The following is a 27,477-nucleotide window of genomic DNA, read 5'->3' as shown; positions in this document are numbered from 1 at the left end:
TATGATTAGACAGACAGACAGGCAACAAACATTGCGAATCATTTTTGCAGCGTATTCAAAATCTTTTTGCATCCACTCACAAGATCACCAGAGGGCTTTTGTCTGCTGATCAGAGAAAAATAACAAAGCCCTCCTCTGAAATAAGCTAAACCATCAGCTTCAAAAATGCACACAAAGTCTTTAATTTGATGCATTTAAACATGCATGATTTATAGCCTGAGCACATAAAAAGACCAAAAGTAATGAGTCCTGGCAGACCTTTGATTTATATGTCAATCTGACCTGACACGCCTGATGCAGAGGTTGCTGAAGGAGGAGATATTTGTGCTTTTCCAGCACATATTACATCCGTCTCTCCATCTCTGGTCCCCTTGCGCCTCCTGTGCTGAGACTTCATTTGTGACCAATTGATAATGGGCAGATATGTGAATGCTCTGTGTCAGGAGGCAACAACAAAAAATGGAGAGACATCACCTCTCTTCCCATGGAAACATCTTTAACAAAAACTCTCATTTATATGTCCTCTAGCTGTCTCCTAAATCTTTCTTCCACTAGCAAGATTATCAAGATAATGGGTTTGGCTTTAATAATTAGCACTTAAGACTAATTGTCCAACTAGCTGAAAAAGCAAATAAACATTGCAGCATTGGGATGGGCCCAATTTGACAAGAAATACTGCGCTCTAGTGGAGAAAAGAAGTAGGGAACTGTATAACAAATAACATATCCAGTGACCAAGAATTAGTTTCTTCAGTAAAGTTCCTATTACATTTAAGAAAACCAAGCTGTGATTGATAACACTGCTGTGCAAAGAAGTGACCTATGATTTAAACATGATGTTTTTTTAATGTTTAATGCAAATTATAAATCCACAGTGTCCTTGACTTGATCGTATTTCATCACTTCTGTATAATAAATATAAAACAATTCAAATTCACCGCTTGCTTTTGTCAAAAACATTAGGAGACACCGTCCTGGAAGCATTGTTCACGTCCTACAATTCTAAGCTCCGGATATTCCGCCTCTTTTCTCTGACTTAACATGACTTACACAGGTCTCCACGAATAAGCGCTTCCAGAGAACATGATTGACAGGAACATTGGCCAATGAGCGTACGAGCTTTGGCAGCTATGGCGTCTGTGTCCCGTCTGCTGATTTGCAACCCGCCGAAATAGGATCGGTGAAGAAGGAGACCTTCGAGCGGTTCGCCATGGACTGTTCTAGGATCAGTAAGGTTTAAATACGACTCTAACCATTGAGCGGTAAGTAAGAATGCTGTCAGTAACTTGTCTGATTCAAGGTTAGCGTTCGTGACCAGAACAGTCCGAATAAAACGGTGGTTTGGACGCTTTTGAGAACATGAATACGGTGGAATATCAAGTTTCAATCATGATGGTGGCTTTGGCCTGTCCTACTGTTGATCAAAACAAGAAGATTATCATTCCTCAAAGTCAACAATGACTTATGCAGGCTTCATGTGTATAACTTTATGCTTTCTCTTTATGTTAAGTAAACGCTACATTATATCACATGCTCATACTTTATCAGATATATGTGTTGCAGCCCGGTTTTATTTACCGGGTAGTTATAATGTTCAAGAGTGTGTGGAAAAGACATACCGTCGCGCGCTCACAAGCACGCGCGCTTCAAAGTTCAGCCGTCTCGCGCACGACGCGCAGAGGTGACGCTGTCAAAAAAAAAAAAAAAAAAAAAGTAATGTGGGTCATGTTCCTAAATCTCACCTCTATATTTGACGAAATATATGATAATGTTTTATCAAGTTTTAAAACATCAATGTAACCGTAAGGTCATGAGAAATTGTCTTTGTTCGGTGGATCTCTCTTTTTTGCAGCAAGAGTTTTTTTGTTTTTGTTTTGGTTTGGACAAAGCATGCAAAACAAATTTAGCATCAAATAAAAAAAATTTATTGAATTTTTGGAATGCAAAAAGAAACAATTCTGCATTGCTTACAATTTACAAGATTTTGAAGGATTTAGAAAAACCCATATTAACATAAACATAACTACGAATTAATTCACATTAATAAATTATTACATATTAGAAGAATATCATAGACATTTGTGTAATATGTAATTATTTTTATCCAGCAACTAATGTTGTTAAAAAATGTAGCCAGCAAAAAGCAATGTCTGAATATACTACCAAAAAGGCTATGAAATTGGCAAATTTAAAAGAAAATAATTTTTTTAAGTCAACATGAATGAAAGTTGACTATTTAGTTTACTTTCCTAATACATGTTCCTAAATTGTTTGCATTCATAAAATTTAATCAAAAACGAGAAACTTTGCTCCACCTCTGAAAAACTTTCCTTTTCAGTTATTTTTCAACCCCACTTTTCTCAATCAAATCGATTGATGTTAATGTCTGCCCTTCATTTAGTCTGACTGAATATTCTATAATTTCACATCACATTACTTAAGTGTTTTATGTTGACCTGTTTGAAAAGTATACATAATATGTCGGTTTATTAAACCACACGTTTTTAATATTTTCTTTTTTGTTAGATACAAAGTTGCCTTGATAAGCTAATGATCATTGTGCTGGTGAGAGGGAAAGGATGGATCCGTCTGCAGGTATGCACATGTCCGCTGTTCCCCAGAACAGCGACATCGTCCACGTCTCTGTCAGTAACCCCATTATAACCATGTATCAGCCGCAACCTCCAAACATCGCACAGATCATCTCACAGCACGTGGTTCCTCAAGAAGTCTCCTGTCACACTGTACCGCACACAGTCCCGTCGCACATCCACATGCCAACTCACATCCAGACTCAGTCACACATCCAGCCTGCTCCACATCTGCAGGCCCCACAGCAATGCCATGTGGAAACACAGGCTCATATTCCGACCCAAGGCCATGTATCAACACAAGGTCCATCAGAAGGCCAGAATGCCTCAACGTCTCAAGATGGTGCAGCGAACTCTCTGCAGGTCCCTTTTGCAGAGGTAGCCTCCCTGCTGGACCCCAACATGAAGAGCTCAAAGGCTCGCAAGTACCAGATCCAGTATGACGAGGTGAAGAGGAGATTGGAACCGCCTGAGAAGATGTCTCTCCGCTCTCTGGCTGCCTACACAAGAGTGAGTCGAGGTCCGGCCAGTAAGAAAACACTCTTAGAGTCCCTAAATGTCTTTGGACTGTCACCAAGCACCAATACAGCAGTGTCCAGTTCATTTTCCAAACTAACTGAAGGTAAGTCTGGACCGTATACTTCTTAGACCAAATCATGTTGTTCCAAACCTGTATGACTTTCTTTCTCCTGCAGAACATAAGAAGATATGTTGATAGTTTTAGTGTTTTTTTTGCCCATTGACTTTCATTGTATGGGAAAAAAAAATACTAAAACTATCAAAATACCATCTTTTATATTCCGCAGATTAAATAGTAAGTCAAGTTTGGAACAACATGTTGGTGAGTAAATAATGACCAAATTTTCATTCCTTTTATACACAAGATGAAATGAATATAGATACTAGATTACTACAGTAAGTATACATAACTACATGCATTTGAATTATTTTCAGGTGACACAGCGGCCCTTTGCAAAGACATGAAGGATTTTGCACTGCAGTATGTCGATTATGAGAATATGGCTAAACAGTTGCTACCTGAAACAAACCAGGTGCAGCACTGGTCAAAAATCATTGAGACAAGGTAAAGTACTAGTAGGCCCGTAGAAAGAGCAATAAATGGTTCTGCTTTTATTCAAAAAGTTATTTTGGTTGTTCTTTTACTGTTAAACAGGAACTACCTCGAGGAGATGAGGAAGATTTTTAACGACCCCATGAATACCCGCTTGTTCTCCAATGTTACACATGGGCTTGGTAACGGCATGATGGACGTGGCTCTCGATATCATAGATAACGTCATCGACCGACAGATCCGAATCCTCTCTGGGAATACGGACCCCAAACCCGAACTTCCAGCGAGAAGGATTCGGAAACGCAACCGCAAGCCCAAAGCTGCCACGGAAGATGGCAAACCTAAAGAAAAGGGCAAAAGGGGACGTAAGAAAGGGAAACAGATGCGGCTGGATTCTGTTGTTCCAGAGGTTCAACAGTCCACAGAGATGGAGAGCAGCGTGTTAACGCTAGTCTCTGTAGGATACGAAACCATATCCAGTGGACTCAACCCCACCAATGCGGGTCTTGCGTAACGTCCCGTGCCTGAGAGGGACACAGAGACACTGTGAATTCTGAGTGCAAACATTTTTTCATAGAAAATGTTAGTTTTATAAATGTTAGACTTCTCTGAAGACTGATTATTTTCAATTTTCTCACTATAGTCAATCAAGAAAATATGTGTCTGAGAGAGGGTGTACGGCAGATGTTTTGATTTATACTTTACCAATCACGTCGCTCTCGACCTTTTTTGTTGTTTGTGGTAAAAAAACATGTTCACAAAAAATGGGTGCTATTAAAGTAGCATGCAAGCATTTTTTTAGCACTATGTTGTATTTTATCTCTTAAATGTTCTTTAATTCTGTTGTACTTAATCTTACAATCTCTGAGCAATTTAGTTTGACTAAGAACATATCTTCTCTTGGACATTGTTTGATTTTCGGACTATTTATTTCCCTTTTTCTGTGTGTATGATTGTGTATGTGAACGACTATAGCCTGTACTCCGTAAGTTTTGCAGATTGCTCATCATATGCTTGTATTAAAAGCATTACCTTTTTTAAGTAATTTGTATTTTCATCATTTTTTGTTATTGCTTCACAGAGCAAAGGATTCATTCTAATGCAAAGGGCTGAAATGTACAATATCAAATATATTAATTGCAATTTCTATTGCTCATAATTAGTGTTAAGGATTTGAACAAAAGTATTAAAATTTGGAGTCTTCTTACTTATCTCGCACCCTTTGTGCTATGGGCCGAATGATACTTTAAAGGTGCTCTAAGCGATGTCACACGTTTTTTAGGCCCAAACATTTTTTTTGTCACACACAGCAAACATCTAACTATCCGCTAGCTGCCTGTCCCCTAAACACACTGTAAACAAACACGGTCTATGCAGACAACCCAGGCTCCACAAATGGCAACAAAAACAAACTGCGGCAACCCGCTCCACGAAACATAACAAACTGTTCCAGCCAATAACTGACAAGAAGGTCCTGGGGGTGGGGTTTCGGGGGTCAGTGCACAGATGAGGAGGAGGGAGGGCCTATCTAGCCTCCGTTTTGTTTGAAAATACTTTAAACGTCAACAAGAAGTCACGTCACCCGACATCGCTTAGAGCACCTTTAAATTGTGTGGGGTTTTTGAGAATTAATCAGTTTTACGATTTTCATTGAACAACAATACATGATGGGACAAAATCCAGAAGCAGCCAGGTAGCATGTTATAATTTATTGGTTTTATACATCCCCTCAAATATTAATAGCTAATTGTTTTGTTTTCAATTATGTTCAGGTCAACTGCTTTGATATATTTTGTTTCCTCAAAAGATTTCCCCCATAAAATAGCTTTTCTGAATCCCTGGTGAGCATAAAGAGAAAATCCTCACCCTGGAGTCAGTTTTGTGGCTCAGCCAATGACATTGTTTGTCTGTTTGTTGTTCCACTCTCTCTTCTGCCCTCTAGGAGACATTTGATGAGAGTGAGCTGCAGTTCACAGTGTCACCTATAGGTGGCCTGTCCACTGTGAGGCTTTGTTTGACTTGAGGATTTGGAGTGCATTAGTGAAGGTTTCAACGGAGAGACAGGGATTGAGAGGAGGAAAATAAATGAGGGAGGGAGGAGTTTACGTCGCAGACATACATGTATATACATGGAAAGAAACAAAGCAGGTGGGGGACACAAAAAAGGACATACATATACAGATACAAAGCTAGAGATGGAGCTTTGTGAGATTTTAGAAGAGAAACGCAGTCTAGACTGTCCTAATCTGGGACACGGGAAGTGCTAAGAACTTAACAGGTCGTCACAAACTCGCATAGACATATGGACAAGATGGGGGCCAGTCGTCCACTGCCCAGCCCGCCCAAGGGTAAGTAACATCAGACACAATAGAAACTATTTGAAGATATATATTTTGATATACATTTTCTTTTTCCTCTCAGATTCATTAAGTGTTGCAATAAAGGCTATCAGTGTGAGCACAGAACTTGTCGAGGAGGAACTAAAACCCCATTTGGAGACAATGTTGAATGCTGCTATTGAAAGAAGTGAGTATTTCATGTTTTTGTTATATTTGTAAAAATTTTGATTATTTATTTGGGTGTCAAATATTTGGGACATGATCTGGATGAAGAATGTACCTGTAGTTGTAATGGTGCACATGGAGTCACTGTGGACTTGTATAGTACTAGTTGGGGACTTGTTTACCAAAAACCATGCCCTCTGAGCATTATACAGTACGTAATAATATTTTGTGACATTTATTTATACATAAAGTAGTTTCTTTCATAGAAAGTAAAATTAAACTGTTGTTAATTATTATTATGAGCTTGTTTGAACTAGTTAGATGCAGAACGTGCCAGAACTTTGTGTGAGGTTTGAAAGCTGCTTAGTCTGTACTGTAATTACTCTATGGCTTTAGATACTGTATCTGTGAGGCTACTATCACAGGTTATTATGCCTCTTTTTTGGAATACTCGATTCTGATTGGCCAATCCCAGCATTTTGCGCGAGGACCTTCAAATTGTTTCCAAACATTTATTTTACAGCTATGCTAGTTTCATGTTTTTTGCACCACTCTACATATTCTTTCTTCTCACATATTCAAATAATTTAAACTTAAATCAATGTTTGATGTGTAAAAAGCAGGATAATGTACAGTTAGATTATGTGCTGAAATTATTTATTTTACGATTATTGATTAGCTGACTGTGCATTATCCCATGCTTATCACAAATCATTTGGGCACAAGTGATAAACCATACTTGCTATGTCAATGAGGATGGCTATGAGAAGGTACGAAAAGGTACGAAAACAGAGACGCTCTAATCCGTGTTTGTCTCTGTGAGATCCATTGAGTGACAGGAAAGATTAGCCAGACTGTTCACTTGTACGCAAGCATCCAGATAGCCAGCTGTGAGCGACATCTGTAGTTTGTGGAAACATCATTTGTGCGAAAGTGCAGGACAACTGGATGATGGCCTAGCTTGTTGGAAACAGTTGATCCAATTTGTTGGTCTTTTAGACTTTTCAGACTTTTCTTTCTTTTCTTGGGTTTGTAATATATACAATACCATAAAAATGTTTGTGTCAGTGCAATTTTAAAATAAATTTTGGTTACAGTTTATTTGAAGGTGTTTGTTACAGTGTAATTCTTCATTAAAGTGCTGAGCAACATTATTGAACAACATGTACTTACTATAGCATAGTTGCAATTATGCATAATATATAGCAATTATGCATAATTTATTGTTATTATTTGGCAAGTACACTCAGCTAAAGGATTATTAGGAACACCTGTTCAATTTCTCATTAATGCAATTATCTAATCAACCAATCACATGGCAGTTACTTCAATGAATTTAGGGGTGTAGTCCTGGTCAAGACAATCTGGCTGAACTCCAAACTGAATGTCAGAATGGGAAAGAAAGGTGATTTAAGCCATTTTGAGCGTGGCATGGTTGTTGGTGCCAGATGGGCCGGTCTGAGTATTTTACAATCTGCTCAGTTACTGGGATTTTCACGCAAAACCATTTCTAGGGTTTACAAAGAATGGTGTGAAAAGGGAAAAACATCTAGTCTGTGGCAGTCCTGTGGGCGAAAATGCCTTGTTGATGCTAGAGGTCAGAGGAGAATGGGCCAACTGATTCAAGCTGATAGAAGAGCAACTTTGACTGAAATAACCACTCGTTACAACCGAGGTGTGCAGCAAAGCATTTGTGAAGCCACAACACGCACAACCTTGAGGCGGATGGGCTACAACAGCAGAAGACCCCACCGGGCGGGTACCACTCATCTCCACTACAAATAGGAAAAAGAGGCTACAATTTGCAAGAGCTCACCAAAATTGGACAGTTGAAGACTGGAAAAATGTTGCCTGGTCTGATGAGTCTCGATTTCTGTTGAGACATTCAGATGGTAGAGTCAGAATTTGGCGTAAACAGAATGAGAACATGGATCCATCATGCCTTGTTACCACTGTGCAGGCTGCTGGTGGTGGTGTAATAATAATAATAATAATAATAATATTAATTTATTCAGGACTCAAAAAGAAAGGTCCATAGTACAAAAAACAAAAAAACAAAAACATAACACCCTAGTGTGGGGGATGTTTTCTTGGCACACTTTAGGCCCCTTAGTGCCAATGGGGCATCGTTTAAATGCCACGGCCTACCTGAGCAATGTTTCTGACCATGTCCGCATCCCTTTATAGCCACTATCTACCCATCCTCTGATGGCTACTTTCAGCAGGATAATGCATCATGTCACAAAGCTCGAATCATTTCAGCTTGGTTTCTTGAACATCACAATGAGTTCACTGTACTAAAATGGCCCCCACAGTCACCAGATCTCAACCCAATAGAGCATCTTTGGGATGTGGTGGAACAGGAGCTTTGTGCCCTGGATGTGCATCCAACAAATCTCCGTCAACATTTGAACAGTTGTGTATCTCGATTGTTTAGAATGAACGTGTTTTCCCTGCCCTAGAGAAAGGCATATCCGAGCAGGTGGTAGAAAGCGGGATCCTCCCTGTGATGGCTCAGATTTTAAGAAGGAAAAGCACTCTTACTACTCACACTGCCAGGCTAGTAGCTGAACTGGCCAGAGACGGTAAGAACATGTTTTATGTATACTGTTTTTGTGTTAATAAACATGTTTATGTTAATGTTTTTATTATCTAACTGTTTACTTGACGTTGATGAGCTCAAAATCTGTTTATTATTCTATAATGTCTTCTTTAGCTCCTGTGAGAGAGCAATGCTTTGAGACGGGCATTGTGTCTGCCCTTGTGACCTTACTGCTAAGCCAAGACCAGGACCTTCTCCTTCACGTTAGCCAGGCCATCGCCAGGATCTGCTATGACAGCAGTGAGTGGACCTGAACTTTTGCACTTTTTTTCTTTTAAACCATAGATTTTAAAAGCAGTACTGATGTGAAAGGGCATTAGTCATATTTCATTAAGTAAGACTCAGATTTTAATTACATTTGAAGCAGCCTATCCGAGAATACAAAGCTATTGAACCCCAATTGATGTGTATGAGAGGCAATTGTAGGATTTCAGCCTTGAACTTGAATCTGAGATGATGTGGCTCAGAAGAAAGAGTGGTTTCAGAAAATAGTTAACATTTTTGAATAGTTTCACTTTTGAAAGTGTTTGAAAATGCATGGCTTTCAATGGAAATGGTGTTTTGTTTTGTTTTTTGCCTGCCTTTCAGTGTAATGATTACACTGGAACAGATGGTGTTCACATAAGAGATAGAGAAGTGGGGCTTTCAAGAGCTGTGTGTGAACATTGACACAAACTGTAAAATACTTAGTGGCGGGTTTCAGAGTAAAAAATAACCCCTGAATAGCTTAGGGCAGCTGGTGTTTTTCAGAGAATGAGAAGAGAGATCACACCAGATTTCTAAAGGGACACTGAAACAAAAAAAAATCTGTCATCTTTTACTCACCCTCATGTCACTGACTTTCTGTCTTTCTTCACAAAAGAAAAAATGTTGAGAAATCTCTGTGTCAAATGAGTTCCCAATGTTCTTCAAACACGTGTTCCGTGGAAGAACGGAATGCTTACAGGTTTGTAAATGAGGAATGTTGACAGAATTTTCATTTTTGGGTGGAGTATCCCTTTAAGACGCTGGCAACTTCATTGCAGATTTTTAGGGGGGGCTAAGATGAAAAACAGGGAGTTGAGGAGCCCCTAAGTAGAGCTTAGCACCATATATCTTGATGCTGACTCTGGAGTTTGAGATGTAAGTGTGATTACTTTCTTACCAGACTTGCAGCAAGAGCGATTCCTGAGGCTCGGAGCTGTCCCGCGACTGGTGTCGGTTCTTCTCCAGCACAGTGGGAATGAGGCACTGCAGAGCTCTTGCCTTATGGCCCTCTGTAACCTGTCAAACATGGGTGAAGAGGACGGCTCAATGCTTTCCTGGGAGGAAGGGGCATATTTCGGTGAAGGGGAACGTGTGTTCCGCGGCACCTCGCGTTACTGTTTCGGCTTCTCTTCGGCTGTGATGGTGGTCAGGCTGAAACAGTGGACTAACGGCCAGTACTCTGTGGCAGTAGAAGTGCTTCAAAGATGCTCCACAATGCTGTGGGGCGCAAAAAACGCCCACCAGACTGGACACCGTTTACCGAACTTTGCCCACTTGGGAAGCTGCCCCAAATTTTATAAAGTTATCAAATGCTCAGTGAAGAACATACCGAGAAACAGGAATCTGAGGGCAGCCATGCTTCATTCCCTCATGTGAGGCTTCATCGGAGTGCAAAGGTGCCTAAAACAGGTGATCTGGCGTAAACCACGTCCTGACATTTAAGGAGCTCATTTCACCCATTTGCATTAGAGAATGGACCTGAAATCAACAAAAAAAACACAGAATATTACCGGTCTTGGTTTCCTATTGCTAAGGGTACCAAATGAGTGCCAGATCACAAGACATGCTGTGTCCTGGCTGTTTAAGTCTTACTTGCTGGCTGTCGAGCATGTCAACAGGTGGGCACAGAGCTGCAATCTGCTAGCCTTTCTGAACTCTGTGATTAGTCCATAAGAGGCCTTATAGTAGTGGATTATCCAGACCCAGTGTTCAGGGTCAGAGCAGCTACACTTGGGAATGCACCAAGGGAAATAGATTTATAGATGAAAATGGTGATTTATGTTTACATTTTGTTTTGAGTCCAGGTGAAAGCAGACGTAACTAATTTGATCAGTGTTACACATAATTGGGTTTTAAATTGTATTCAGGTTTGAGAACTGCAGAATGTTAATGTCCATCAATAAATGTAAAATAAAACTAAAATGGCCTATACCTATATTGCATGCATTGTAGGCCCAGCGGGGGTGGTGGATTTCACACTGCATGTAGGGTTCCCACAGACAATGAAAAAGTTGAAATATTAAGGCAATATTAATATTGTGTGACTAGATTTTGCATTTGTGTAGAGTCAAACCTGCTCAAGCTACACTACTGTTCAAAGAGTTGGTAAGATTTTGAAATTTCTCTGATAGAGGTCTCATCAAGTGTGCATATATTTGATTATTTGATATTATTACAATTTAAAATAATAATAAATATACTAAAATAATTAATAATAAACTCTTTTCTATTTGAATATGTTTTAAAATGTATTTTATTCCTGTGATGGATGAATTTTCAGCATCATCACTCCAGTCTTCAGTGTCACATGATCCTTCAGAAATCATTCTAATATGCTAATAACTGTCAGCGTTGAAAATGGTGGAAACTCATATTATTGTTATTATTTAAGAATTTTTTGATTAATAGAAAGTCTAAAAGAGTCTAAATTATTTCAAATAGAAAGCTTTGGTTACATTACAAATGTCAATACTGTCACTTTAATGCATCTTTCTTGGCTGAAAGTATTAATTCCTTCTTTTTTTAAACATACTGACCCCAATCTTTTGAACCGTTGTGTATGTCCAGTTTGTTCTTTTGAATTGGCTCTTTTCAATGAATCAATCAAACTGAGTGATTCAATAGTGATCCCTGTGGGGGACAAGAGGTTTGGAGAATGGCTTTTAAACAAAATCCTTATCCTCATCATTAACAACTGGAAAGGTCGAGGTGTGAAAGTGTGGGAACCCTGTGGTACAACTGGATTGTAATTTTACCTCCTGCATCAACACACAAATGTTCTGATGGGACTGTTATTATTTTTAATTGACGTCATTACAAGCAAACATTCGCAAATTGATGCTATCAATAAACCTTTTCTTTTAAATTTTTTTTAATCCATTTGATTTTTTGACATCAGCCTTGTTCTGAAAAAACACTTCCCCCTTAAATAAGTCATTCTTTTCAAAGAGAGTGAGTGAGGTTGGCATTGAGTGGATGTTGTTCAGTGAGGGCCCTGTACTGTGTCAGCGGATCCCAGTGGGTGCCATTGCCTGACCAGCTCCTGTGGTTTGCTGACCATGTCGTTCCAGTGTTCCAGTTCTCTGCCCCTTGCATACATGAACGGCCCAATGACCACAATCCCCAACGACACTGGCATTGAAGACAAAATAGAGTGACTCAGTAAAGATACATAGGTGACAGACATTTTTAATGGTGCATCAAAAATAGTTGTATGTCTTTAATTTTTAATTACATATATTATCAGTAATGGTAAATGGACTTCATTTATACAGTGCTTTCACAGACCCAATGGCCACCAAAGCACTTTACATTTTGCTTCACACCCATTCATACACCGACGGCGGTGTCAGCCATGCAAGGCGCCACCCCAGTATAACAATTTCAATTATTTAACTATTTATTTTAATAATAATTTGAGTTTTTCATATTTTCATGAGTTCATATTTTCAGTTTAGGTTTAATTTGTAGTTATGTGCTTTTGTCATTAATTCGTTTTTTTTTTTTTTTTTTTTTTATTACCATTTAGGTTTAATTTTTTTTTATTAAGTTTTAGTTATAGTTTAGTTTTAGTTCTTCACTTAGTAATTTTAGTGCTTCATTTATTATTGATTTATTATTGAAGTTTTTCATCTAATATATCAATTCACAAAAAATCCTTCTTATGGTTTTAGTTTTAGTTAACAATGATAACCTTGATTTTCCTAACCGCTGATTTCGTTTGTAGCCGCCATTTTGAAATCGAAAGCGAGGCTCCGGTGGGAAGGATCCCGGAAGTACAGATAGACAACAATGCCTTGGACTACCAACCTGAAGCTACTGCCAAGATTTACACTATTGGATGTTAATATCCAATGTAGGATATGTACATAGTTCGTTCCTGCTTCTTTTTTTTTAACGTTCTGAATATATATAAAAATACATTTAGGTACATTTTTAGAATAACAAATTTCTACATTAAACAAAACAATTATACGCCATCGCATTCGTGACTCTAACTGTAAAAAATACGGTAAACTACTGGCAGCTGTGGTTGCCAGCATCATACCGTAAAAATACGGTGTGTTACTGTTTTTGAAATTAACAGCTAAATACTGTATTGTCAGATAGAGTATAAAACTTTAATTTAACAGCTACATGCTTTAACACAAAAACAGTAACACGCCGTATAGTTACGGTATGATGCTGGCAACCACAGCTGCCAGTGGTTTACCGTTTTTAGGCAACACTTCCGGTTTTCTTCCCACCGGAGCCATTTCAAAATGGTGGCTGCGTGAAATCAGCGTATAGCGTTTCATTTTTGAACATTTACATCTGTTCCCCCAATATTTTCATTTGAATGAATAAAATGTAAATTATATTATGCTAATTACTGTAATATAAATTATATTAATAGATTGTTTTGTTTTGCATTGTGTTATTTCTGTATTAAAGGGATGAAAATTGTGTCATCATTTACTCACTCTCATGTTGTTCCAAACCTGTATGAGTTTCTTTCTTCTGTTCATCAGAATGTTTAACAAATGTTGGTAACCAGAAAGTTGTCTGGTTACCAAAATTCTTCAAAATATCTTCTTTTTTGTTTAGCAGAAGACAGAAATTCATACATTGGAACAACTATCCCTTTAATAATAGCAGGATAGTGCAGGTGAGTGATGCCCTGTGGCCTTGGAAATGATTGCTTGACATTTACCAGGGTCTTTTGTGCTGGGCTGCTGAAGCTGTAGTGTCAGAAAGGCTGTGTCGAGCTGAATGGGGAGGAGTCGGAAGGTAAGCCTCTCATTAAAGGATGGATAATTTCCTTTTGCTACAGAAGTCCATTTGTTTCTTGCCACTTGATTATGCATCTTTAGAGAAACCTGGGCACACACACCTGTACCATTCATTTTACACGTGAGTTAAAGGTGCAGAGACTTGCAACTGAGTTGTATTCTTTACTGCTCTGTTTGTCACCTGCATCACTGGAACACTGCAACCCTCGTGCTCGTAAAACAACCACAGTGAGGCGGTGTAGGGACTGATTGTAGTTCAAAGACACCTGGATGTCACCATTTTTTGAGAGGGACTACAACAGCAGAGAAAAAAACACACATTCAATACAGCATACTTTCCCACAAAATGCTCAGAAATCATATCAAAGCCATGGTTCGCCATATAATGAAAGTTCTGTTTTTCACCCTTACTGTATTTCATTCCAAACCTGAATGGTTTTCTTTCTACTGTGTTCCATAGATGGAAGTTTTTCAGGTTTGGAAAGACTTGAGGGTTAGTAAATGATGACAGAATGTACATATAGTTCACCCAACAATATAAATTCTGTCATTATTTACTCACCCACAAATTGCTTCCTGTAAATTTCTTTCTTCCGTTGAACACAAAAATATATTTTTTTAAGAATGTGGATACCCTAATAGTTTCTGTTCCCCATTGACTTCCCCATTGGCTTCTACAAAATATCTTCTTTTGTGAAAGAAACTCACACATGTTTAGAACAACTTGAGTGTGAGTAAATGATGACACATTTTTTATTTTGGGGGGGAACTATTCCTTTAATATCTTAAGATCTCTTAAAGTATCATACCTGATCACTTTCATTGTCCAGATCCCTCCATTGCACTTCGCCCGCTGCCTCCTTTATTTCAGCATGTCTGAGGGGGATCAGTACGTGACCCACTAGATGGTGCTTCTTCTGATGATCCACAGTGTACATGCTCATATTTAGAGAGCACTGGTCAACACAGCCATTAGATACCTGTTAAAAGGCATAGGAATCAGTTTATTTTGACCATAAAGTTCTAAAGTTTGAGTGTGTTTCTTTCCCCCAGCAAGATTAATTTGGTCAAAAGGGACAAGAAAAACATTTATAATGTTACAAAAGCTTTTTTATTTCAAATTAATGTTGTTCTTTTGAACTTTCTATCCATCAAAAAATCCTGAAATTTTTTTTCGGTTTCCACAAAAATATTAACTGAACTATTTTCAACATTTTTCATGTTGATATTCAGCATATCAGAATGATTTCTGAAGGATCGTGTGACACTGAAGACTGGGTTGATAGCGGCTGATTCTGTTTTCCATCACAGAAATAAATTGCATTTTAAAATGAAAGAAAATATTTTTATTTTAAATTGTAATATTTTACACAAATTCTGATCAAATAAATGTAGCCTTGATGAGCATATGAGCTTTCTTTAAAAAACAGAGAAAAATCTGGTAACACTTTACTGAAAGCCTTTATGTTTAATGCATTATAAACGTTTTAATGCATTAGTAATGCTTTGTAATACACCGTATAATGTGTTATATGGTCCTATGAATAATTATAAACAGTTATTATTCATTACAATACTTTGCCACATATAACTATAACACATTACAAACAACCAATTTTTTAAGATGTAACCATGAATTTCTCCAAATATAATCCATTTTTGCAATTATTTATAAAAAGATATCACTTACATTATGAATACCTTTACAGATTATACATCAATACAAGTAAGTTTAGCTGTTGACTTTACCAGACTTTAATTTCAATTTAATCCCCAATTTGTAAAAAAAAATATATATATATATATATATATATATATATATATATATATATATATATATTATACATAAATGCTTATCTTAATTTATTTTTTCTTTTATTATTATAATTATTATTTATTAATTTATTTTTTTAACAAATTGGGGATTAAGTTGAAATTAATGTGTGGTAAAATCAACAGCTAAACCCAGAACCCAGAACATTCCTAGTCTAAGTGCTCTATAGTGACTCTGGAAACCTGCTAGCAATGGCCCATAGATGGAGACATCTACTATGAAATGTCTTCTCCATTTTCAAGAAGTTTCTCCATTTTTTAGAACAGAAATGTTTTTGAAAACCAATCCATATACAAATCATGAAACATTCGTCCAAAGCACTTGAATCTCCATAGAATTAGGAAGATTTTGCTGTTGTATACATCCAGAGAGATCTTATATTGCTGATGTTTATCAGAAGAGACTCTCTACCTGAAACACAAAGGTGTCGTTGAACTGCGGATGACATCCTTTCCGCCGTGCTTTGGCCTGCCGGTGTCGTCGGTCGTCAGATGGCAACAGCTGCAGTTTGACCAGAGTGGAGTTACTCTGGCACTGAACCGGCAGGTTAGCGGCTCGGAGCAGAGACACCACCAGCTGCTCTCTCTCCTGCTGGTACCGCAGAGCAAACCACAGGCGAACCGCCGAGCCGTCGGGAAGGGCCCATTCACTGGGTTCCTCTGGGAGCTGGTACAGGTCTGGCCTTATGCAGCCCAGGGGAAACCAACCTCAAAAACCACAGAGCAGAACGAGAGACAGTCAAAAGATTATTCGTATACTATCTTTTTATCATAATTTCTGACATCAAATCAACTTGATTCCAGTCCTGACATACTCCCTACTGTTAGAGAGCCTCGCTGGGTGTGCAGATCCGGATGGAGTTCCCATGCCTCCGCACACCCTCTTCCCTCTTTCCCCTCGTTTAATTGGGATGTTCTCTTGAATTGAGGAGGCACGAAGAAAGGAACTTCACCTGAACTGTGAAAGTTCAAAGGTTATACGAATGCACTTAAATCCACATTGCATAGGAAATGTTCGGTGCCAAATGTCACATATTCTTTTTTTAAATGTGAATATATATGACCAGGGGGTGGTCAAATGGCTTTAAACGATTTCAGTCGATGAATAAGGGTCTTATCAAGCGAAACGATCGCTCATTTCAAAAAAATTAACAAAGTTTAAGTTTTATAAGCTCAAATGGTCGCCTTGCTCTGTTTTGTCATGTGCGTTCGTTCGTGACTCTCCTATTTAAACTCGTTTATCAAAATGAACAAATCTTTTCCCGAGTCAACTCGTTCATTTCGTTTGTTGAATGAACTAAGTGACACAAAAAAAGATTCGTTCATTTTGATAAATGAGTTTAAATAGGAGAGTCACGAACGAATGCAGATCACAGAACAGAGCGACCATTTGAGCTTATAAAACTTAAACTTTGTTGTTGTTTTTTTTTTAATGAGCGATCGTTTCGCTTGATAAGACCCTTATTCATCGTCTGAAATCGTTTAAAGCCCTTTGAACAGTTTGCAGTTTGCACTGAAACTGTCTTTTGGACCTTGAACCGTTTGGTTCCCATTGAAGTCCATTATATAAAGAAAAATCCTGGAATGTTTTCATCAAAAACCTTAATTTCTTTTCGACTGAAGAAAGGATGACATGGACATCTTGGATGACATGGGGATGAGTAAATAATCAGCAAAAGTTTTTTGAAAGTGAACTACTCCTTAAACCCCTAGTTGCTCCAGAGGTGTGCGACATCTGACATATATAGCAATTGTAAGTCGCTTTGGATAAAAGCGTCAGCTAAATAAATAATTGTAAAAGTAAATGAATGATACAGTATAAATTTTACATATTATTGTCATTTCTAGACAAGCAACAACTGTTATTTACCCATAGCTGCTGCTCTCTGTTGTCTGAAGCACCGGAGCAGTGCATCGTGGGATTGTGGGGGTGGTAGGAATCAGTCCCCTGTAGAGTATTTGAGTTTGTCTCTTCCTCCACAGTAGATAGACTGATAGGCCGAACAGCAACAGGAACAGAAATGCTCCAGACAGTCCAAACGCCAGTGCTACAAGTGGATCTAATGACACAGACACAGAATAAACTCAGCTGACGGTCACCCTCACCTCTCACTCAGTGTTTCATTCAACAGAGAACATGGCTTTGCATTAACTAAACCTGCTGTGTGACACCATTGGACAGTCTCTTTCTCTCATGCCTTTTAAATAGACGTGTCAAGTGTCTTGTGTCAACACACGTTAGTGGAGACCTGCATGCAAGAGGTGGAGATCATTGTGTTTCTGCTGCTCAAGAAGCACAGTATTTCTAGAAAAACAACCTGTTTTCACCTTTACTGTAAGGGAGTTACTGCAGCCACCTTAAGGAATCCAGTGCAGGCGAACCAGAACTTTGTAACAGGTAAAGTAGTTGATTTTATACAGCTCATCGTTCAGGAATTAATAGTAAAACTTACATGGAATAATTACTTATTACAATGTAAAATATATTGAAGTGACATTTTGGTATATAATATAATATAATGTTAAGCTTGTTTGGTTACTTTTAAATCTAGTCAGTGCTGCAAACCTTGTTTTAAATGTTTTTAAATGTTAAGTCATCATAGTGACCCAAAATTAAAATCATGTCATCATTTATACTCAACCTCATGTCATTCCAAATCTGTATTGCCTTCTTCTGTGGAACATATAATAAGATATTTTGTCTCCATAAAATGAAAGTTAATGTTGGTTTGGACCCCACTGACTTAGGACAGTCTTCAAAACATATTTTTTGTGTGTGTGTTCAATCTTAATTTTTGAGTTAACTATCCATTTAAATAAATAAGCATTTGGCATTTATGATACCAACTGGTATCTGTAGGCTAAAAGGGTAAACTATATATTCATTTAAGTGTACATATTGCACATTCTAAAGCCTCATCGGTCAATAATTGTTCAATAGCACATGAAGATTTTTATTGTGCAGTTTTTAGTGGTCATTCAGCGTTAGTAGTGGTCAACCATATGTTGAGCAGCGTCTAATGGCATATCATATTAACAAACAGAAATACATGTCGCTATGACAGCACTAGACCATCATGTTTAGAAAAAAAAAGCATTCGGTGCAACTAACATAGGCTAACGTGTCTGGCGAAACTTATTTTAAGTCACATTAGATGACAGAGCTGATCAAATATTTGCAGCCTGGTAAAACAAACAATGTGTGTTTGTCTTAAAGATCCACTATCACATAGTATTATATCTATGTAAAATAGGTCTCAAGTATATGGTTTGTACAATTGTTTCCAATAATCCTCTACTCACCAGCCATGGATGACCACAGTCTCTGTCTAACTCCTAACTGAATAAAGTGCCTTGCTCTCTCCAATACAATCACCAATCAGTGGTTTCCCATTTTGCCCAGAGGCCGTCTCACTGGCACTCTTCCTGATGCCCCATTGAGAGTAAGCTGTGGCTTCTGACAGCCTGGTCACCCTACAGGAGAGTACTACAGTCTCCCTGAGGCTTCCCAGGTTAGTTAATCAACACCGTACACTGGTTTAAGCAGGTGACCGATATGTGCTCTGCCAGTTGCAGTATTTATTTCCAAACAAACACAAAGCCTTGATGCAGTGCAGTGAGCATACAAGCAAGCTACATGGACGTCCAACCTAAAGAGCTATTGAGGCAATTGTTTAAAGCTAGTTTGTATTTTTTATTTTAACATGTGGATCTTACTACTCTTACTTTATGGAACCACCACAGGGCTCATAGACTGTGGTTTAATAACTACAGATTAAATGTTGTTATGGTGTCCAGTGTCCACAAGAGCCTAGTTTGCATTCACTAAGTGTTAATGAATAACTCTTGGAAAACAGGGGAAGTTTATCAAGGCTGTGATCAGGCAACACATCTGCTGTTCCCACATCTAAATGTAGTTAACAAGACATTAGATTGCAATAAAAACTTGCTATAAACGAGAAGAAATCTAATTGAGTAAATTACAATCAATTTTGATGTGTTCAAGTGAATATATAATGTATGAATATATAACTAGCTGGCAACAGTGCATGTTAGCACTACTCTTGCATCCAAAATCGCGCTATAAACATTATGTGACAAAAAAAAATGTATGTCCGAAGCAAAAAGTACCCAGTTAACCTGCTTCTGGCTAGAATTTTAAGTGTGCTGACGATGGACATTTACTGTTCCATGAGGCCACGGGAGAGGATTTGTGAATGGGAGTAGGTCACATGATAATGACAATATGGCAAATGTAGTACGTCAATATCACATTATTACTACTTTTCTTAATGCTCACAAAGTAAGTACTTATTAAAAATAAGTACTCAAGAGAGTCTGCGATTTTGGAACCAGCTATAGAGACATGTAGTCTAGCCCCATGCAAAGCATACTGGGAACCCAGACCAGTTTGACTTTATTTCAACTAGATTTTTTTATGTAGTCCTAACAAATGGATTTTAGCAAACAAATTAAAAATACTGATCAAGACAAAATGTAAATGAAAAATTAAACAAGCAGCAAAATATCTACTATGGATATTTACTGTATTAAAAATGTCTGTAAGGAATAAATATATTGAACAATTTTAAGGGATAGTTAACATATTTGTTTTAATTGTTATTATTATTATTACTTACCTTTGTGTCATTTAAGACCTGCGCTTTCGGTCTTCTGTGGAACAAACATACAAACACACACACACACAAGATAATTTTACAGTGTTATTCCTTTGTGTTTTGCAGAAAAAGAGAAAGTTTAACAGGAAAGTTTTGTTATGTTTTATTTTGTCTTGCTTAATTTAACATTAAATTTAGGTCAGGCTTTTTGGTCAAATGGATTTAAGATGCCAGTGGAAAAACACCTGACAAAACTAATTTAAAATAACAACAAATAGACAGCATCTGTGTTATTATACCAACAAAATGTCCTTACTGCAACAGGTTCTAGAGGGGAAAAAACATTCACATTTGTCATAGGGCAATTAAAAATGTGTTAAAATGTGTAATGATTTTGCTTTACTTTTGAACTAGAATTATTATGGAACAGGTAATCTGTGAGATTGCAATGACAAGTATATGAACAGGTGAATCAGATAGATGAGTCACAGACATATATCATAATAGTTTCCCAGCACCACAAGAGACTGTTTTCATTGTTCCCATGACAACTTAAAAAAGGCATGATGAAAATTCATCGGGCTCCTATTGAGCATGGCTGTTTCTATAGCAACAGGAAGAGAAAGACTGGATGAGTAAGAGGCAGGAGCTATGTGTGAGTGAGAGAATGAACATTTTATGTGTAACAAAGAGTATTTATTATATTGATTCGCAATGATATCTGATTTCCTTTTCTAACAATCACATGTTCCTCCTCTAAACCCCCCTCCCCCCTCCATTGGGCATACAGTGCTTCTTGGCTACCCACCATTTCTGTCTGTGTGTCTTTGCACCTCCTCCCCCCTCCACCATGGATTTCCTCTCAGAGAGGGAGTGTGTGGTGTGTAATCAGCTGACAACAACTGATTATCCAGCAACACACCCACTCTGTCCTGTTCACTTAGAGCGGAGCGAGAGAGCACAAGTGGAGGAGAGAAAAGAAGTGAAGGAGGCGGAAGCTGTCTGGACTGAGGGGAAGGAGACGACAGGAGGAAGTGGGAGGTATGTACATGTGCGTGTGTGTGTGTGTGTGTGTGTGTGTGGAGGGAAGGAGGGAGGTTGTTGATTTACCTGTGGCCATGAGGGAAACAGCTATGTCTTATAAAGGAAGTGCTGCTCAGTGTGCAAGGAATGGTTTTTAAATAAGGGGGGTGAGTGAAGGTGACAAGGAAGAAAAGACAAAAGGTGACTCAGGGCCTTGATTGGACCATGTATACTTGCTAGCAAACCCAAAAGGTGAGATCTTTCTTGTTTGATTTTCTTGTATGGGATGAGAGGTTCATTCAGTGTTTATATTTGCATGTGTGTAAGAGTGTTTCCCAGTCTGAAGCTTGTGACGGATGGGTGGAGGTTAGCTTGTGGGTTGAGGTGGAAGAGGAGGGTTAACAGTGAACACCTTGTCTGTTATTTTTAGATGCAGTTGGAAGATAAGTATTTTGTTTTCCCATGATAACTGAGGAGAGATAACATCCGCCATTATACTAGATTCACAGTCATTTGTACAGGTTATTTTCCTGGTCTGCTTTAGTGTTGTTGTTATTATTATTAAAACACACTGATGATGATCAGTATTAAATACTGTGAGATAACTGTAATAACAATATTACATATTTTTAAAGGTATAGAACACTTGTTGCGCAATAGTGCCACCCTACAGATACAAAACAAAAGTGTAAGCCTATACTTTATTATTGTATGTGTTATCTATTAAAATTTGTGGATTTGATTTAGTTTATGAGCTAGATGCTGAACACAAATGGGCTTTAGATCTTTTGCTCCCACAGAATCAGACAACTTTTCATGAGAACATGTTATCTGAATTATAGATCTAGTGCAAAAACACAAGGGATCAGAGAATTAACTTTTGTGAATGTTGCATGTTCCAATTCTGCAGAAATCTGCTGAGCTTTCTTCCAAGTTCTGCATATGCAGGTTCTGTGGGCATCCTTGGAAGTTACATTTATATGGTATGATTCAACTATTAGTCACACATGGCCTTGAGTTTACTCCTGATATTTCTGAAGTGCCTTCGAGGCACTTAACCACCAGTTGCTTCAAAGAACATTGCCTGCATTTAGTCTACTGCAAGTTGCTTTAAAACAGTGGCAGCCAAATAGCAATTAACAAATAATTCTGAATTAACGTGTGCCTTGAATAGGCTTCAGAGATTAGAGTGTGGGTGTGTTGTATTTTGGATTCAGCTGTGTGTTTGTGCTGACAGTAGGGAGTGACAGACCCAAAAGTCGGGGCTAGTAGCTAAAGTGGATAAAGTGTGATGTAAACATGAACAGACCTGACACACATTCACTCTGTGCTCTCGAGAGTTCCCAGAAATGAGAAATTCTCTCACAGTAATGATTTGAGGTTCAATATACCATGGAGTATAGGGCAGTTTGCAACATTCAACCCCCTGTCCTTTTTGGACCATGTGGTGTGGAATTGACCACCTGTACTGGAGCCCCATGTGGATTAATGTCCTTCTGAGAGAAGCTGAAATCCATGTTGCAGCTAATGATCTTAAGACTTAAATTGGGCTCATCCATCTGTAATCTGGCCTATTCTCTTGGGAGAGACCTAGACATCAACTTTAATTTAGTAAGGAGAAAAGAAATCTCAGCTTTATACCGTAAAAGTAAAGGTTTAAGGGTCATGCAGATTCATCAGAAATTCAATGTATTGTAAAGTTTCTAGTAGACAACTAATGAGAGGAAGAATTGGTGTGCGTTTTCCATCTTAAGAAATGTATAATAGTTTAAAATATATAGTGTAAATAAATACGTTTTAAATCATTGATATTAATTATACTTTTCATACTGAGTTGTGTCATTGTCTGTCTTTCTTTACCAGTAGATATTTCACTATGGAGGAAGGACAACGACCTACATCTGAGATCTACCTCCCAAGCATCAGCCTTGGATCTGTTGATGGCGAAGCAGTGGAGGACCATGAGCTGCCAACCATTTCTTTATCGAAAAGCTCAATAGAAATGGTGAGTGGACCTCCTCAACGAATGGAGCTGGCATGGTATCGTCAGAATTTGCGGAAGAGTGTCAGCAGTTCAGCATGCAGTCAAAGGCCTATCAGTCTTGGTGGACCAGCGGCTGGAGTTCCTGTGAACGTTTGTGACCATGAACAGGGGAGCTTGTGCAGTGGCAACAGTACCCCTGAGACTGTAATCTGGCATGGAGGAACTGCAAGATCCTGGAGCTTGATGGAGGACTCCCCCAGAAGGACTCCAACGCAGGATCTATTCCTGGGGCAAAATCAGGTCCATAGTGGTGTGAATTGTGTTCCACACTCGCCATCCACAAATAGAGATTTAAGGATGAAGGGTCTGGTTTGCAGGGAGGCATGTTGTCGATGTTATGGACCTACAAATAACATGACAGGATGCAGCTGTTGCAGAGTGGCTTGCAGAATGAGTTCTTCAGGTCTGAGCAACAGCTTCACACCACAGGGAGTGAATACAAAAGACCATGCTCAGAGCAACTGTGAAGGCAATCCTCTAACTGCATGCCATAGATCTACGTGTTCTGGTCACGTGACGAACACTGCCTGTTTGAGAAATGCTTGCAGTGTTATTCCATGCTCTGGACATGTGATATCTCGGCCACCTTGTGCAGGAAACCCCTGTGCAGGACAAAGATCACTTCTTCATTCAGGCTTGCTGGGTTTTCCACCACTTGTGTCATCTGTCAGCGAGACCAGACTTGACAGCCGGAGTACGGGCCATTGCTGTGGATCCGAGTTAAGGGGACAGAACTCCTCCTGCCTTAGACTTGACCGGACAGGTCAGACTAGTCTTAACAGGACAGTCAAAGATGCCACGACCATGACATCTGACCATGAGATCAGAGATATTGGTGTGCAGACCATGTCTGATTCCCTTGTTTCCCCTCTTTCTCACATGTTTCCTGAAATTAGTTTGAGAGCGGATTCTACCTCGGATGCACCTTTGACAATAGAGCACATGTGTCATAGGACCCCTGTAAAGGAGGTGGAATGGGATGCTGAGGGTATGACCTGGGAGGTGTATGGTGCAGCTGTGGACCCTGAAGAGCTTGGCCTGGCAATCCAAAGGCATCTGGAAATTCAGATCAAAGAGACTGCAGCCGCTGCAGCTGTGGCTGCTCAAATGGAAGACTCCACGGACAATACCAGCAGCCTGGCACTGCAGCCCACACGACGAAAGAAGAGTGAAAGCGTTATAAAAACACTGCGCAGTTCTGCATGTTGCACTAACCCCAGTACTGTGGGAGACTAAAGCAACTAGTGCAGGGCCTGAGCTTGCCTTATCGGTATGTGGGTGCCTCGGTTAGGCGTAAGGTATAGAAAACGGTACAACTTTTGCTGCAAGGTGGAAATGGATGGAAAATGGCTAATGTCCTTCAAATAATATATCTAAATATTCAAAAGCCTTGTCTGCTTAGAAGCCCCACTATTGGATCAGTAATGTGGTAATGTTCAGAGAAACACTGAAAGCTCATGTTGCACAGAACTACTGATTAAAGTTTACAGATAACGGTATGTTTCCACACATGGCCTTGTCCCTGTCTTGACCTTTAATGTATCTTTTGGATGCCCTTTTTTTGGCGAAAAATACCATAATTATGATCTTGGTGAGCACTGAGTATTAGCAACCTTTAAACCGCTAATTATTGGCTAAATGTGTCTATTGTGCTTGTTGGGTTTTGAAAAAAAAAATAAAAATAGCATGTTAATGAGCATCAGCTAGGGCCCATTCTCATCCCAAGACGTCATCTAACTGACGCTTTTGACCATACGTCAACATCCGACGTTTTAGGGTAACCTTTAACGTCAGTTAGATGACGCTATCTAATCCTAACCCTTCCCCAGACCTAAACCTACCCGCGTCATCTAACTGACGCTAAAGGTAAAGCATCAGTTAGATGGCGCCCTAGGATAGCGTCATCTAACTGACGTTAAAGGGTACCCTAAAGTGTCGGATGTTAACTAATGGTCAAAAGCGTCAATTAGATGACATCTTGGGCTGAGAATGGGTTACTATACATTCAAGTTAGCGGAGCTCTCGGACACCCTGAAAGGCTTCCTGGAGCAAGATCCGAAGGCTAGTTCTATAGTCTATGATTAAGATGGATTTAGATCTCTTTGTTTCCTGATCTCACAGATTCATGGTGTTAAACCGTTTTAAGTCAAATACAAGCTACAGCTCTCGCTCTCTTTTTTGTTGTTGTTGTCGTATGTCTTGATGTAAATGGTGATTGGTAATGTTTTGGGTCTAGTGGGTTAGAGTGGGCTCTAGGCCAGAAACAATGCACAGTGCTAAAAATATGAAAGGTAGAGTAGACAATTACGGAGAGGCTAGCAATAGCAAGCTACTGTAGCTCTGAAAGCATAAGATCCCACCCTCTCTTCAGAGCGTCTCCAAAGCCACGACTCCTCCAAAACACATGAACACGCAAAGCCAGAGCAGAGTTTGCAAAGCGCCACGAAACGGCGTTAATTTATCTTGAACCACCTGACTGCAGCAGATTTATTATGTTATTGATAGTGTTGCAGCAAAGTTCAGGTAATTATTATAATGTACATTTATTTGGGTTTAACTGGTAAGATTGGACAAAACTTTTTGGTTTTCGAGGCTTCCACAGAAACTAAATGTATTTTTTTAATATTTAGACTTCTGTTATTGATAGCTATCAGAATGTAAAGAGAGTTTCAACCAGTATAACAAAAAGTGAAAAACATTCCAATGCTCATGAGGTTTGTGGGTGTGTAAAGCTAGGTTCTTATCAAACCTTCCTGTAGCTCAAAACAGTAGAGCATTGGCGCTTGCAATGCCAAGGGCATGGGTTCGATTTACCAGGGAAAACAAGAACTGATGATAAGATTGTAAAATGTGTACCTTGAAATGGAATGTAAGTCGCTTTGGATAAAAGCATCTGCCAAATGCATAAATATAAATCTAAAACCTACTGATGATTAGTAAATACATTATCAAGGTCAATGTTCCCACACTTCTATAGTACACTATGAGCTGAAACTAAGACCCAGTTCTATGCTCAGGGACAATCTCAATAAATCATAAAATTAAAACATGAACACTTGGAATTTGGTGCCAAAATCTGACCTGAAAAACTTTTTTCCGCTATTTTCACGTCACAATTTAATTTTTTTTTTTAAACTGTGGTTGTGTCCTATTCAGAACCTGTGCAAAGACAGATAATTTGACATTTTCTCATAATTTTATAATTTAATTTAATGTTCATAAATCATACTTTTTTGTCATGTAATATCATAAAATGGTTTGTTCATTATAATGTTAAAATATTCAAGTTTACTTGCTTCATTTCACAATGAGTAAGAGTTTTACTATTTTTTATGTACATCATGATCACATGTGCTATATCAAAACTATAGCATATACAGAATCAGTCATGATTTTTGTGAAAGTTAGGGATTGTAATTAGAGCGATGTGTCTGTAATGTTTAGATTATGTTCATTTAAATAGCATGGACGGACCTTATTGTGTGTATGTAAATGTGTATCTAGAATCTCTGACCAAATTAACAGTATGTGCTTCACAAACTGCTTTTGTTTTTCTTTGCCAAAGCAATGTTTTCTTTTTCTCTTTTTTTGGACCAGAGCATTGTGATTCAACATAATATAGATATTACTGAATCAACACCATACAGTATGATGAAAACAAGCTTTCTATATAGGCTTTCTACAGCAAAAACTACAATAATGTGTTTTAAGATTGATAATAGTGAATGTCTTGAAAAGTATGAGCAACAATAAAACATTTGGCAAATAATATTCAGTGTCTTTTATTTTGATTAATTAATTTCGAGATTACTTGTTGGCTTACTGGCAATGGGATTTCTCGTTGTTTGTGAAGATCATGGAAAAGAGAGAGACATGGGAACATGTCAGAAGGTCCTGCTAAACTTGGTGAACTGTGTTTCAGTAGACTGCCCTGGACATTTCCATCGCTCTTTCATTGTAACTTTGACCAATTGGATGAGCTGGCACATTCCCTGGTATTAACTGTCCTGTCCCTGAGCAGGTGATCCCTTTTTGGAATAAATAGAACAGGTGAGCAGGGACACATCCTAAACAAGAATAATAAAACTCCATTCAGCCTGAATATATAGTATTCTCAGCATCTCCTGTCTTAAAATCTGCTCCACCAGAATAAACAATTTTCACAGGCCTTA

General features: G+C 38.5%; 4 protein-coding genes across 9 annotated transcripts; 3 read left to right on the top strand and 1 right to left on the bottom strand.

The window, feature by feature from the left end:
* Positions 1–1,110: 1,110 nt before the first annotated feature.
* On the top strand, positions 1,111–4,703 carry LOC120474708 (uncharacterized). The gene is made up of 4 exons (XM_039665251.2): positions 1,111–1,261; positions 2,526–3,212; positions 3,545–3,674; positions 3,765–4,703. The coding sequence occupies exons 2-4, from the start codon at positions 2,579–2,581 to the stop codon at positions 4,174–4,176; spliced, it is 1,176 nt and encodes a 391-aa protein (XP_039521185.1). The 5' UTR covers positions 1,111–1,261; positions 2,526–2,578; the 3' UTR covers positions 4,177–4,703.
* Positions 4,704–5,495: 792 nt separating this feature from the next.
* LOC120474711 (rap1 GTPase-GDP dissociation stimulator 1) lies at positions 5,496–10,391 on the top strand. 2 transcript variants are annotated; one of them, XM_089122314.1, is made up of 5 exons: positions 5,496–6,010; positions 6,084–6,188; positions 8,629–8,751; positions 8,883–9,008; positions 9,916–10,391. In XM_089122314.1, the coding sequence occupies exons 1-5, from the start codon at positions 5,965–5,967 to the stop codon at positions 10,389–10,391; spliced, it is 876 nt and encodes a 291-aa protein (XP_088978440.1). In that variant the 5' UTR covers positions 5,496–5,964. The 2 variants fall into 2 exon arrangements, with proteins under 2 accessions (XP_088978440.1, XP_088978441.1); XM_089122315.1 differs by lacking the exon at positions 5,496–6,010 and having other exon boundaries at positions 8,604–8,751.
* A 1,482-nt stretch (positions 10,392–11,873) lies between these two features.
* syt15 (synaptotagmin XV) lies at positions 11,874–19,090 on the bottom strand. Its single transcript, XM_039665190.2, has 8 exons — positions 18,923–19,090; positions 17,490–17,679; positions 16,435–16,577; positions 16,032–16,327; positions 14,596–14,766; positions 13,968–14,079; positions 13,708–13,887; positions 11,874–12,146 (listed from the first exon to the last, which is right to left on the bottom strand). Exons 1-8 carry the CDS (start codon positions 18,927–18,929, stop codon positions 11,998–12,000), a joined length of 1,248 nt encoding a protein of 415 aa, XP_039521124.2. The 5' UTR covers positions 18,930–19,090; the 3' UTR covers positions 11,874–11,997.
* On the top strand, positions 19,040–26,426 carry LOC120474689 (uncharacterized). 5 transcript variants are annotated; one of them, XM_039665188.2, is made up of 3 exons: positions 19,040–19,131; positions 21,183–21,279; positions 23,125–26,426. In XM_039665188.2, exon 3 carries the CDS (start codon positions 23,138–23,140, stop codon positions 24,539–24,541), a length of 1,404 nt encoding a protein of 467 aa, XP_039521122.2. In that variant the 5' UTR covers positions 19,040–19,131; positions 21,183–21,279; positions 23,125–23,137; the 3' UTR covers positions 24,542–26,426. The 5 variants fall into 5 exon arrangements, with proteins under 5 accessions (XP_039521122.2, XP_039521120.2, XP_039521119.2 ...); XM_039665186.2 differs by lacking the exon at positions 19,040–19,131 and having other exon boundaries at positions 20,644–21,279; positions 23,128–26,426; XM_039665185.2 differs by lacking the exon at positions 19,040–19,131 and having other exon boundaries at positions 20,646–21,279.
* The last annotated feature ends 1,051 nt before the right edge of the window (positions 26,427–27,477 follow it).

The sequence above is a fragment of the Pimephales promelas genome, chromosome 17 (assembly GCF_988280905.1).
Source record: "Pimephales promelas chromosome 17, fPimPro1.hap1.1, whole genome shotgun sequence".
Taxonomy (NCBI): domain Eukaryota; kingdom Metazoa; phylum Chordata; class Actinopteri; order Cypriniformes; family Leuciscidae; genus Pimephales; species Pimephales promelas.
The sequence above is the reverse complement of the archived record's forward strand: the minus strand, read 5'-3'. Positions and strand labels throughout refer to the sequence as shown.